We start from the raw sequence: 14354 nt of genomic DNA, 5'->3' as shown, positions 1-14354 counted from the left end.
AATCAACAACCATCAACAATCAACAATCAATCACTAAGATGTAAACTTATCTACAATAGCTCTAAGATGGCCATCTTATACATTCCTCATGTGAGCCCCACTCCCGACTCGCTCCATGGTCAATGTCTCTCACAATGTCTCCGTACTCCTGTAGTTCGATCTCCGCACGTGGGCGGTTGAACAGACCCTTCCTGACGTGCTTCCACCGTGCACGTCCCGTACCGGGGACAGCTGCTGCAGCGCACACCTCCTTGCCACGCAACGGGGCAAAACCAAGCGCGGCTTGCAACACGCGCGAGGCCCAAGGTGCGACCCGTACGCGTCCTTGTAGACGGGGAGGCGAACTGTGCCGGACGCTGGGTTCCGTGCACGAACCCACGGCGACTTGACGTGTAAAGGGGTAATTACCCCGCCCAGGTAACTCCTCTCGCCAGACGGGCTGTCAAACGCAGCATTCCCCACGCTGCTCAATATCGATCCCGCTCTTCTCGGCGCTGGGCGAGGAAGAGGAAGAAGATCGCCGCTTCTCCCGAACCTCGTGTCTTTTCTTCTTCCGTTTCCGGTCTCCTTTTCCCCAGAAGGGCTCCTGACCCTTTAATCACAACAACCTTTAATCGACTACACATTAATAAGCAAAGACCTGAATAGTAATTCACATAAATTCACATAAATTCACATAAATCCGTAACACTTTCGAGGAAACTTTGTCTTCCAAGATGACAATGCACGGCCTCATCATGCTCGCATGATCCAACATTTTCTTGCTGACCGTGGTGTAGAGCATATGGAGTGGCCTGCCATGTCCCCGGATATGAATCCGATAGAGAACTTGTGGGCAGAATTAACGCGTCAAATCGACCACTTGGACCAGCAGCCGACCTCTGTGCGTGAATTGCAGCAGGCTATTGTCACTGCATGGCAAGCGATTCCTGTCCAAACCTTGGCAAATCTCGTGAACAGCATGCCTCAACGTGTACGTGCTCTCCTGAATGCTCGTGGGGGTTACACGAAGTACTGAACTGTAATTTTACTGTCCGTAATCCCAGTCGTAATTTAACGTTTGTTTTTGTTGAATTTTTTTTTGGCTTATGTGCAAAATAAAGAGATACTTCTGGAAAACGTACAGAAGTTTAACACAGTACTGTCCGTGAATTGAGTTCGATATCAGTTTACATCACTTTCAAGGATCAATTTATTTGTTTCGAAATGTCAAATGTGGTTTTTGTTTCTTTTAAAGGTCACATTAACAAAATCTCGAATAATTTCAACATAATTCAAATGAACTTTTGGTTCTAAGACATCTTGAAAAGTAAGTTCACCCCACAAAAAAAAAAATTCCATATTAAATGCCAAGTCTGTATGTGTAAACAATCAATGCAACAATAAACACCTGAGCACCGAGAAACACCTGTCAGTCATTTGTTCCAATACTTACGCTTACCTAAAATGAGGGCGAGGTGGGGGTGTGGGGGGGGATGGGGGGACTGAACATGAACAGTTATTGTTCTACAACGGTAAAATATATTTGTATACATCGAGATACCATGAAATAAAATCTGACCTTCTGTACTCTTGTGTCATATTCATCTTTTGATCTCAAACCCAAATTTCTTGAGTAAACAGCAATAATAGCAAATTTGACTTCACTGTTCCAATACTTATGGAGGGCATTGTATTTCAGTTCTGGTTCTTATTTATTCAAATCTGGCATTATAAGGAGAACTTGTTGAATGCAGTTTAACTTTGGTGCTCTTAATGTACACTGTCATTTTATTGTTGAATATTTATTTTCTTCTGTCCAAACAGACATTGGTCCAGTTACAGTAACCACGGATCCAGAGAAGTTCCAAGAGAAATTAAAGGAACTCTATGTCCAGGTAGCACACTGAGCATGGATTTACATATTGTAAATTACTGCATATCCGCATGAAACATTCACATTGTGTTTTATTTTCCCTTTACCTCAATTTCATGGAGGAGGTTGTACATAAATGATGTGCAATACAAACACAAAAGGAAACATCAAAGTGTTTACATATTGTTACAGCTATGGGTTTTGGGTCTACTACGAGGGAGATCCTTGGTTCCCCTCAAACTTACTGTGCCAGAGGCCACCAAACACAAACAACCTTGTACCACTGTGGGTTGCTAGGCAACCACGAGCACCATTTGGTCTACCACATGTTCCCAGGGTCCTCCGTCTGAGCACTGTTTACCTGCACCACGTGTCTTTCCATTTGGGGGACGCACCCTCGGCTATGCACCATGAAAGCTTACCGCTGATGATGCATGCTGGACTGAATGAGCTAATTAATTGGGGAATTATAACCTCCTTGTCTAACCTAATATGCGAACAGCGCTGGATCAATTGGGATATGATGACTAAGGACAGATGAAAATGAAGTTCAACAATAAGGGTTTATTATTACAAGTGGGGTCATGCAGGGTAGGAGTAGGGGGGACTCAAGGACTTTAATGTACCCAAGCAATCAAATTAATCTAAAAGGGGGGGAATTCAATCAAAATGTACAGGCAATCACAGCAATTAAGTATGCAGCGATATACATACAGAGCAAAGAAAAATGGACAAAATGCAGAACTTAACCTATGCCTTACCTACCAGCTATTCACAACATGGATACCCAATCAGATCATCGGCGGAGGGAGATAGAACAGAAAGTGGAGAAAAAGAACGAGGGTCACGGCCTCTTTCTTACTGGGACAAAGCAGTCATGCTTCCGTGACTCAAACGTTCAAAGAGAGGGGTCGAGAGGAGAAATACTGGAGGTGTCTAGGATGGGTGACTGTAAAGAGTGCGGTGTGGTGTGTGAAATGCGGGTGGTGCAAGGGAAACTGTGAAGGTGCATTATCAGTGGTTGTCACTCTGGAGGAGACGGGCTGCGGCAACGCCGCCAATCAACATGCTCTGTGAGTCGGCATTCAAGGAAGAACAATAAAATAAAGATAGCTGAAAAAGAATGCATGAGATAAATCACCTACTGTGTGAGAACTAAATGTGTAAGCATGACTTAGTCTGGCCCTAATCGGTGCGCTCACTCTGTCCGTCCCAAGGCTTGCCTCCCAGTTTGACCCGCCAACGTGTGTACAAACCACTTGCCCCGATCGTTCTCTCTTGAAGCACCACGAAGCCCAACAGAGCCAGCACAGGACCAAAGCCAAAACCAACACGCAGGATCAGAACCAAAACCAACGCCTGCTGAGTATCTGCCTTCCATCTCTTTTATAATCACTCAGCGAGGGCGTGGCCTACAAATGGATCAATAATTTTCTTGGCGTAACAACACCTGCTGATTGGAGCATCCCCGCTTAGCCCCGTCCTCGCCAGACCTCTGTGTCGAATTTGGTCCAGTCATTCTCCAAACCGCGGTACGCGACAGAGTTCCTTGATTAAGATGGGCCAGTGTCTCATGACGCTCACAGGAGCAGGGGGAGGGTGAGGGGTAGAAATTGTGGGAGCGCTTAATTAGTTGTAGAGGGAGAGAGCGGAGCGATTATGTATCCACAGGATGCTAATGGCCAATTAGCACCTGCTTTTTCAGAGGAACGTGGTGTACAGAGAATGAAGACTATTAATTGCGCTGCTTTCTGCAACCTTCCCTGCGCTTCTAAGCTTTGGCACGCATCCGTGGTGTACGTAGATGAGGTGATGATGTAGGAGGAAGGAGCACAGTTCGTGTGAGGTTGAGGAAACGTCCTGGGTAGCGGGTTGTGGTGTTTTTGGGTCGTGGACAAATGAACGGTGTGTTTAATGTCTTAATGTCATGTAAACTTAATGTGAAAATGAAAATGAAACCACAATAAAGCTTAACTAAAAATGTGTTTACTAAAAGCTAAGTGTTGTGGCCTTATTGTGTATCTAAAGAGAAGATTTAAAGACGGGGAGGACGATTGGCAGTTTGGATTTGGCGCGTGATTCAAATGCCTTTTGGCGCGCTATGGCGACTACTCGGACATGAACCCCGGAGCTATTAAACTAAACCACGATGAGCATACGTAGCAATTACCCCTAGGAAATGGGGATAAAAACCTCTCTAACCCTCACCAACGCATTGTATCACATTATATCCTGCTACACAAGGGAAAGGGACTATTCTGGTCTTATATTATGGAAATAACTACACTGGGGGACCTGTATGTTGGGTGCCATTGCTTTCGGGGTCGGTTCACAGAACTTCAAAAATACATCATGCAAACATTACATTAGTACAATGGACAAATGAACACAGTATATGGGATATGGGATTTGATTCCCAGCACCATGAATTGCTTTAGTACAAAGACTAAAAAGGCTGACTTGTTGTTTCAATTTGGATCTTTATCATTTTCAACTGCCAAGCTTAGCAAGATCTCATAAACTCTCTGTACTGTACTGTCTTATATCTTTCACTTACCCATAAAAGCTGTCTGATGGAAATTTAATGATATCCTTATATTGTCGATGCAGGTTGTTATTATTCATCCAGTCGAATTAAAACAAAAGTTTATAAATTTAAATAAAATCTTTATGTTATTAGTCTCTCCCTGTGAATTTACTGCACCCACTCGGACTGGCATTATCACTGATGGAAATGGAATTGTTGCATTCATAAGTAATTATTCATCAGATGTGATATGATCAAATAAATCCAACAGATCTTTGGGAATGTGTATAGCTCCATATTTTATTTTTGCGTTAATCTAAATATGCAATGTACAACAATTGTCGTCTCATCGTATCCAAAGTTGGTATTTTATAACAGTGTTGGCTTAACGGTTAAGGAGGTAGGCTTGAGATCTTAGTGGCCCTGAGTTTGAGCCCCTGTTGTGCTGATGAAAAAGCAAAACACAAGTGTTGGAAATTTCACCTCCGACACTGGTGTTTGCTTAACCTTTACAGACAGGCCCCAGCCAAGTAAAAACTGCCAAGAATTTCTTTTTTTTCTTTCTTTTTTTTCCTGCTAAGTTTCCTCAGTGGTTCCGTCATCCTTAGCCTATGCCTTTTCAATCTATCTAAAGACCCACCTGGATTTGGCCTCAAATCCAAAATAGCCGCCAATACGCAATGAAGCTCACATTTTAATGTTTGGAAATCGATTTTCTAACCACAAAATATGACTTTTTCTGGTCGCATTTTAGGGACATGCATCATTAGTTGATTTTGGAATGATTTGCATTTGGCCTCAAATCCAATATGGCGGCTAAAATCCAAAATGGCCACCAAACTCTACTGAATTTCATTCTGTATACATTTTCTGACTGGAAAATTTATTTTTGCTAATGAAATTTTACGTTTTGCTTGTGAAAATCGAGGATTTAAATAGTATATTGGTTGGTCTTGTGCGTTATTGTGTCTGTTTGTCTGTCTGTCTGCTTGTCTCTCTGTCTGTATGTGTTGCCAGCAGTTCACAATTTTCAACCAATCTTCACGAAACGCACCAAATGGTAGAGTTGGCCATAAGCACCGCCAAAACTGCTAAAATCCCACTACGCAAGGGAACCCGTTGATACCGTGAAACCGCCAAAATCAAGACTCTGCTCACCTTCACTCTTTCATTCCTCTTTTCTCCCACCTCTGGAATAAACTCCCTCACTCTCTTCAATCCCACTCCTCCCTCCAGGTCTTCAAAACAGCTGTTCACCACCATCTCCTATCTTCCCCCATCCAAAACCTTAATCTTTTCTACCCCCGTTATAACACCCCAAATCCAAATCCTGACTTGTCTGCAATAGAAGCTAAACCAAGAGTAACAGGCCCAGAAACTCCAGCATGATTTTTTTCTATGCAGTCAATGCTCATGGAAGAGCTGGAACTCAAAACAGATCAGGACGCAACATAACAAAAGGAACAGCACAAAGACGAGGGGGAAATGCCAACAGAAGGGCCGAGGGACAAAATAGATGGAGACGGAAAACAAGGGATGAGGGATAAGGGATGGGGGAGAATGCAGAGGATGAATAAGATCGATACAAAAGCAAACTCTCAGGAAGTGAAGGGGGGCAGCCAGTCCAGAGGGAAGAGCAGTATTCCATTAAGTTGTGGATGAAGGCTTTGTCGATTTCAGGTGTGCCAAGGAAAAGCTTTGCACAATGGAGGATGCTCAGTCAGTGGATGGCTTTGGCGGCCAATTTGGAGATGTGGTTTCGCAGTACACCTCCATCATGGTAAAAGTATAATAAGGCCAAGCAGCTGTCGGAAACCTTGCAATGGCATCATCGGACTCCACGCATGGGAGTGATGTCACTGGATATGGGCAAAGTTCACCGAAAAAGAGGAAGAGGACTACAAAAAGGATGTGAATCTTTCGTGATGGATGGCTGCTTTCCGCCAGTTATGACTGGTTCATGAAAGATACTGACAATCACCATGCAGTTTACTGCATGGTATTCTCAGAGTTCCTCCATTTTGCTTGGCAACTTATCCGATATCAAGCAGCATGTTCCAGGAAGTGTGGACAAGGCTAAACCGATAGCAACCACAAAAAAGCCAAGAGATCAAAGCATTCCTCACAGTAAAAGACTTCTCAGAAGGAGAAAAGCTAAGGATAATAAACATTATAAAGAAGCTTGGTAATTATTTAGTTTTTGACAGAAATGTGGTCTGATTCTCATTTTCTCACCAAGTCTGTAAAATTTATTTCCAGCATTTAAAAAACTTTTAGTGCAAGTTTACTTTTTTTAAACATGCCGTTTCCAAAAAGAAACTCAGGAAAAATGTGAAGTATGGTATTCTGTGTTTCGTCAAAAGCAAAAAACGAACTTCAAGTTGTAATTTCGAGGCTAGTGGAGGAGTTAGGCCATATAACGGATCAGTGAGCAACAGAAGAAAATGAACAGCAGATGGAGAGGGGGGAAACACAACTGGGTTGAGGGATAAAATAGAGAAAGACTTCAAAAATAAGGGCTGGGAGGAAAAATGAGAACCAGGGGAGGACACAGGGGGTGCACAAGACGGATACAGAAGCACACTCAGGAAGGAAAACAGGAAAGTTGGAAAGAGGTGGACTTGAGGAGAGTTAACAGGAGTATAAAAGATAATGGTTTTGGATGAGAGATGATCTGAGATTGTGATGACAAGCTGCCTTGAAAACCTGGAGAGAAGAATGAGATTGAAGAGAATGTGTAAGTTGATTCCACAACCGGGAGAAAAGAGGAACGAATAAGTGAAGGTGAGCAGTGATACTGGATTTTTGGAGTTTCACCAGAAGGGGTTTATGGCAGACATTGTATGTCCTGCAGAATCCAGGGAGGAAGGCAGCCGGGGGTTGGGGGGGTTAAGCGGGGGGGGGGGGGGGGGGAGGGGAGAGGGAGGTTGGGGGTGGTGGTACAAAGCACGGAAAGGAAAGAGCAGATGGTACAAGACTATATAGAGGATGTGGTGGAGAACAGAGAGACCACCAACCTGTCTCCGATGTGAAAGTGATTGGCCCATAGACTCAGCTTCATCACAGGAGATTCCAATGATCCTGAAAGTCTTGGTTTCCACGAGGCAGGGTCTGGGGTAGGGGGCCCAGACCACAAGGCAGAGCAGTGCTCTCATCAAGTTGTGGGTGATGGCCTTGTCGGGGGATGTGAGTTCAGGTAAGCCAAGCAAGTACTTTGCATGATGGAGGATGCCCAGTCGGCAACTCGGCTTTGGAGGCCAACTCTAAGAAAGTGCTTTGTTAACTAATATGGTTTGCCCAAGAAAGATCTTGGCTGATAGTGAGTCCCGAGAGCTTCTTCTTTTTTTGTATGCAGAATCGAGGCTCGTGTAAGAGCAAACACATTGAACATGAAAACATGCACAGACACATAAAACATACAATGAAGGGAGCGGGAGACAAAGGGGGGGGGAGAAACACACAAGCACAACAACAGTACAGAACAGGGACGTCGGTAGATCTGTGGAAGGGGGAGGGCTGGGGAAGAGGGAGGGGTACACGGTATAAAGCAAATCAACACTACTAGGAATTTCAGGAAAGAAGTTGGGGATTGAAAGAGGCGGATTTGGGGTGTTTTAAGGTGTGTAGAAAAGATCAAGGTTTTGGATGGGGGAAGACAAGAGATGGTGGTGAACTGTAATTCAAGAGGATTGTTATTAAAGTAGAAGGGGGGGGGGGGTGGGGGGTTGCCAGATGATTTTTTCAGAGAGAGACAGTGAGTGTGTAGGTTTTCTCAGAATTGAAAGAGATGTTCCAATTATTTGATCACCTCGTGATTATATCAAGGTCTACAGAGACGGAAGAAGCTGCCGCCTGCCTATCTGAAGGATGGGGCATGTTTTTTCGGAGGGTGGAGTCATCAGCAAAGAGATGAAGAGGATTTTCCAGAGAGTTGGACAGATCGTTGATAAAGATTAGTAATAGGACTGGGCCCAGACCACTGCGTTGGGGCAACTCCAGCCTTGACAGGGAGAGGAGATGAAAGGATGTTCCACTTTGTGTTGGACAAAGGGCAAAAAGCAGGGCTGAGGGACAAAATAGCCTGTTCATAGCACTTCATCCCATTTTGTTGAGAGTATTTTTACCCTCGCCAGAGGAGAGGGTATTGTATCTGGGTCCGTTTGTTTGTATGTTTGTATGTTTGTCTGTTTGTCAGCACAGAGCGAGTATGCTTTTCTCTGTAACCATTGGTCTGATTGCCAAAACATTTTCACCATAGGAGCGCCTTCTCCTGCAGAACTTTATTTTATTGCTAATTATGACGTCATAGGTCATGGTCTGGTATGGGCGCCATCTTGGAAAAACCGAAAAACTTTTCACCTAAATATCTCTGAAACCGCTCCACGGGACGGACAAAATGAAATATGGTTCATTGTCAAGTACTCCCCATGGGGAACAACATATATTCTTGATGATGTCATCGGTGTCTTCATTATGACGTCATAATTAGACAAGTAAAACGCTTAATCCGATCAGTTTGAAATTTATTGTGCATGATCTTCACAAAAATTGAATGGGAGAATTAAATTAATGACGTCATCAGTAAAGTGGTTCGGCAGCCATATTTGGTAGCACATAAATCGATATCATCAATAAACCACACAAACACAGCGGCTGACAAACACCACACAAACTACAAACGCATCCTGGCGAGGGTCTGCAATCTCTGATTGCTCTTTCTCGTTTATTACTTGCAAAATCGAAGATTTTTCAAGTTTATTGGTCGGTTGACTTTATTATTCTGTCTGTTTCTTTGTCTGATTGTTTGTCACTCACCTGCAGGTCACATTCTAAACCGATCGTCATGAAACTTTACCAAATTGTAGAGGGTAGTCACAACTGAGAAGCCTATTGATTTAGAGGTCGAAGGTCATATTGAGGTCAAATTTCAAAAAAATCGCATTTTTCATCTGAGTGATTTGAAAGTTTAACTGTATTTGCATATTGAGTCACTGAATTGGGAAAATAACTATTTTTGAGGTCAAACGGTCAAAAGTCAACTCAAGGTCAAACTTCTAAAATAATCAATTTTCATCTGAAAAATCGTCAATTTTCATCCGATTAACCTGAAAATGAAGCAACAATTGCATGCTGCATCACAGAAATAGGAAACCAACTATTTTTGAGGTCAAAAGTTCAAAGGTCAACTCAAGGTCAAACTTCTAAAATCATCATTTTTCATCTGAAAAAATCGTCAATTTTCCTCTTATTATCCTGAGCATTGATTGAGATTGTTTGAAATGGACAAGTTGAAGTATCCATGGCAAATTTTTTTTTGAGGTGTGGGGTGGATTTTGCAAGTATCGTGCTCTACACAATGACTTTCTTGTTTGTTTGTTCATTTGATTGCATTTATTTGTTTGCTTATTTGATTGTATTTATTTATTTGTTTGCTTATTTGATTGTATTTATTTATTTGTTTGCTTATTAGATTGTATTTATTTATTTGTTTGTTCATTTTTATCTGATACTTCACTTGATTTCACTTAGTTTAGTTGTGTTTTGTGTGCAATGCATTCTTCTTTTTTATAGTATGGCGCACACAATTTTATAGTATGGTCCACCTTATGCGCACAATAAAATGAATAAATTTACTGTTTCACACAGGAATCAATCAATCAGACAGAAATCAATCAGACTCACCATAACAAACTGTCATTTGATAAATACTGTTGTCTCTTATCAAGGTTAGCAGTGTAAATCGCCATGTAGACTGCTGTCCTTCTAACAGCCGCACTGCTTGCCTGATCTTAGGGTGGTGGTGATTGTCCTGAGATGAGTGTCGGAGCCATCAAGATAGCACTCAACATCTCTTTGCCTGATCCTTTATTTACGTGTTCACGGATGCTCGCTCTAAGGACTACATGGCAGCACCTGAGGTTCTGCAACTTATTCAGAAAAAACAGTCCCAGGTACGACTCTCAGTTACTAGATGTTTATTCCATGTCCATTCCTTTTCTGAGACATAAAATGCAGGGGGTGAGGTGTCTGTAGTGCAGAATGTTGTTAATGTGTTGCCGTTGTTAACAGATCGTGTTTGTGTTAACGGGGGACTGCGGTGATCGCACACACCTGGGCTACAAGGTATATGAGGAAATCGCTTCCACGAGTTCAGGGCAGATCTTTCATCTTGACAAAACGCAAGTTAACGAGGTGAGTGCCAATTTGTCTTTTACAGGCTTTTGTTGTTTCCTGTACTTGGAACTGGATGGTAAAATTATGGATCATTAACTGTCCATCGAACAAAACAATGCACACATTATTAATTTATCAATGTGATTTGAACCTCATGGGTCACATGATGAAACAGAGCATAATGACATCTGGGATAAATATGCAAATATTATATTAAAGACAGGCTCGTTTGCAAGAAGAAGTTGAAAGAAAGTGTGTGCCCATTCTAATAAAATGAAGATTATCAAGAAAGGTTGAATCAAAGAACAATTTTTAAATTGTTTTAAATTCGGAGGAAGAGCTTGCATTCTATTGAAAAGCAAGTATGTAAGAATAGAATAAAAGATATATGACACTGATTATATTTTTCTTAATAGAACTAGAACGGCACTCGGTAGAGCGCAGACCTCCGCCAGGCTGAACAATTTGTTTTGTATCCCACTGATAGGCAGGATCTGGATTCAAACCTGAACCAAAATCTAATCGGCTACTTCTTGTCACCTAACCAACTCGTCCACCAAGTTTAGTCATAATTCGTACACAACTCTTTGAAATATCATCCTACTTAACGTTTTTGGCCCTATTACTCAATGGTGAAGAATCAATAAGTAAATGAAAGAATTCTCGTATCTGGATCCGGATTCTGAACTGCACCAAAATCCAATTGATTCGTCCTTGTGACACACCCAACCGGTCCACCGAGTTTCGTCCGAATCCGTCCATAACTTTTTGAGATATCATGCTATATATCGGTTTTAGCCCTATTACTCAATGGTGAAGAATCATTTAAAAATCACTTTGATTCGGATTTGAATCTTCACCAAAATCGAATCTGTTCTTCCTTATCACACACCCAACCTCTCCACCAAGTTGCGTTCAAATCCATCCTCAGGTTTTTGAGATATCATGCTATATATAGTTGTTTGTCCAATCTCTCAATGGTGAAGAATGACTTATAACATTCTCGGATCCAAATCCAGATTGGAATATTCACCAAAATCTAATCATTTAGTCCTTGTCACATACACTACCTCTCCACCAAATTTCGTCCGAATCCGTCCAAAACTTTTTGAGAAAAACAAACAACCAGACAAGGGTGAAGACATAACCTCAATCCACCTTCGGTGGCAGAGGTAAATATTATAGTAATATTTCAGTTAGTACCAATTTGTAGAGATTCTGGATCTGCACTGTTTGGGAGGTCGGCGGTTCAGTTCAACCCTGGCTGTCACATGGAAATTTAAAAAACGGGATGTGTTACTTCCTTGCTTGACGTTCAGCATTTAGAGGACTAGGGCATGCCCGTACTATATATATGCCCGTACTATATATCTATCTAAAATTATATCCCCCCCCTCTATTTACATGAAATGGTTTGGTTCATTCGCAACGCCAAAGCGAACGGCGAACGGCTTGCGAGTACAGTGACAATCCCCCCCCTCTATTTACATGAAATGGTTTCGTCCATTCGCAACGACCACAGAACCCCCCCCCTCTATTTACATGGAATGGTTTGGTCCATTCGCAACGCCGGCACACGCGATCGTTCGCTGCTCTCTGATTGGTTGAATCGTTTTTTGGACATAGCTCGGTAAGTAATTGTCCGATTAATATGAAACCTTGAAAAGGCACATCCTCGGGTCCCCAGCAATATACCTGGCAAGTTAAAAGTATATCGGACCCGTGGTTGTCGAGAAACAGCGGTCACAGACAGACAAACGTACAAACGTACAGACAGAGATTACTGGAATTATAGATAGATAAAGCAGAGACAAACCATGTGAGTTGGCACCCATGGGAGTTATGTTGGTGGAGGGGATTTACAAGGGAACGAAGGGAAGAGGTTTGGTTTGTCCTGGGATGTCGGAGGAGTTCACCATGAACATCGGTTTGAGGCAGGAACGCTCCCAGCACACTCATGTTTATCATGGTGATGGAGCTGGTAAGCAGGAAGGTAAACATGAAGGGTAGTATAGGGAGGATATTGTATGCTGATGATCTGGCTGCTGTTGTGGAGAGTAAGTGCGAGATGCAGAAGGTACTGGGGTAGTGGAAGGAAGCATTCTGGAAGCATGGATTGAAGATGAGTATGGAGAAGATAGGGTAATGTGGGTCGGGCAGCAGAAAAAGGAAATTAATATCAGGTGTGAGAGGAAGGAGATAAGGCAGAGAAATCGATTTGAGTGTCTGGGGGGAGCAGTGACCGGGAAATGGTAGTTTGGAGGCAGAGGTGTGGAAGAGGATACAAATCGGTGTGAATGCACGGAGGAGGGTGGAAGGATTGATGGCAGATCAAAACATATCAAGGAAAGTGAAAGAGATGTTTCCGATGTCTTGTGTAATGTCAGCCTACCTTTACAGTCTCAAAACGGCGGCACTGACAGAGTGACAACAGAGTTTGCAGGTCTGAAATAACAATTGGGTTAGGAGAATAGCTGGAGTCAAGAGGGTGGATCGAAGGAGGATGGATGAACTGAGGGAGGAGATTGGTGTGCAGATGAGATGACGGGGAGGTGAAAGCCTGCTGAAGTGGGCTAGACAATTGGTGCAGATGGAGAAAGAGAGCATGGAAAAGAAAGGTGATAGGTTGAGGGAGCAAGGTCCTAGGAAAATAAGTAGGCTGTGGCTAAGATGGGAAGATTGTGTAAGGAGGGATATCAATAAGGTATCATGGTTGGAGAGTGGGGAAAGTTGGCTGAGGACAAAGGTAGTGGAGTAGTATCATGTTCAAGACTGGGCAGAGGCTTGGTACTATTCAGCTTCATCCCTTACAAAGGAAAGAGAGGAAGAAGAATCTTAAGTGTTCACCCCAGACTGATAGATTGCTGGGCAAAAAAAAAAAAAAAAAACCAGGCCATCATCAAACTCATAGGGGCTACAGACAGCACCAACCTCCAAAATGAATAGCACAAGACAACCATTTATGCTCACATGTGCACGCACACACACACACACACACACACACATACACACACACACACACACACACACACACACACACACACACACACACACACGTGCTTGTGCGTGCATGCACGTTCGGTAAGGGTGACTGCTTACGAGTATGAGATATGATTTGGGTTATGATCAGGTATTGTTTCTAATGACAACAAAACCATTCTGTACTGGGCTGATGTATACAATCGGTTGCATTATTGAGAAAAACAAAATCCATATTTAAGGTGCTCTGAAATATTGAAAATGATGGTTGTGTGAAACATCTGACAACAAGGAAATGTACACAAATTGTCCGTCTTTGCATTCTCCAGGTACTTATGTGGGTCGAGGAGGCCGTTCAGTCCTCCAAAGTTCATCTCCTCTCTACAGACCATTCAGAAAGTGGTTGGAGAAGTTGGAAGATCCCGTTTGACTCTAGTTTAAAGGAGGTGATCGTTTCCTTAAGTGGGCCTGCTCCACGTATCGAGATCCAGGACCCAAATGGTGATGTTCCACCTCGGTTTTGGCAGTCATTTTCTGAATAGTTAGTCATCTTTGTGTGTTTACCTTGGTGTGATTGTCCTGCAGGTGAAGTATTGAGTGAAGATTCTGGACTAAGTGAGCTGTTAACCATCCCAAACTCTGCTCAAATACTCAGCATCAAAGAGCCCAAGGCAGGCATTTGGACAATAAAGGTTAGCTATTCAACCCATGTGGTGCCAAGATTATTGAGCTTATTGTCCAGAGTGGAGTGGCATGAAAGTCGCTTCACCTTCCCCAATAAAGCATTTGTTATTAAACTCTTCTAATATACATACATGT

General features: G+C 42.7%; 1 protein-coding gene across 4 annotated transcripts in view; it reads left to right on the top strand.

Annotated features, from left to right (window-relative positions):
* The first annotated feature begins 1805 nt into the window (after positions 1 to 1805).
* HMCN1 (hemicentin 1) overlaps positions 1806 to 14354 on the top strand; it is a 451947-nt gene continuing 439398 nt past the window's right edge. For all 4 annotated transcript variants that reach the window (XR_013624351.1, XM_078783554.1, XM_078783553.1 and 1 more), the window contains exons 1-5: positions 1806 to 1877; positions 10176 to 10333; positions 10452 to 10574; positions 13865 to 14036; positions 14121 to 14227. Coding sequence is in view for 3 of the 4 variants with exons in the window: in XM_078783554.1 (XP_078639680.1) it covers positions 10286 to 10333; positions 10452 to 10574; positions 13865 to 14036; positions 14121 to 14227 (450 nt within the window). In the remaining variant the exon portion in view is untranslated. The remainder of the gene's footprint in view (positions 1878 to 10175; positions 10334 to 10451; positions 10575 to 13864; positions 14037 to 14120; positions 14228 to 14354) is intronic.

The sequence above is a fragment of the Myxine glutinosa genome, chromosome 8 (assembly GCF_964187855.1).
Source record: "Myxine glutinosa chromosome 8, kmMyxGlut1.1, whole genome shotgun sequence".
NCBI lineage: Eukaryota > Metazoa > Chordata > Myxini > Myxiniformes > Myxinidae > Myxine > Myxine glutinosa.
Note: the sequence above shows the minus strand (reverse complement) of the source record. Positions and strands in the feature narration are given on the sequence as shown.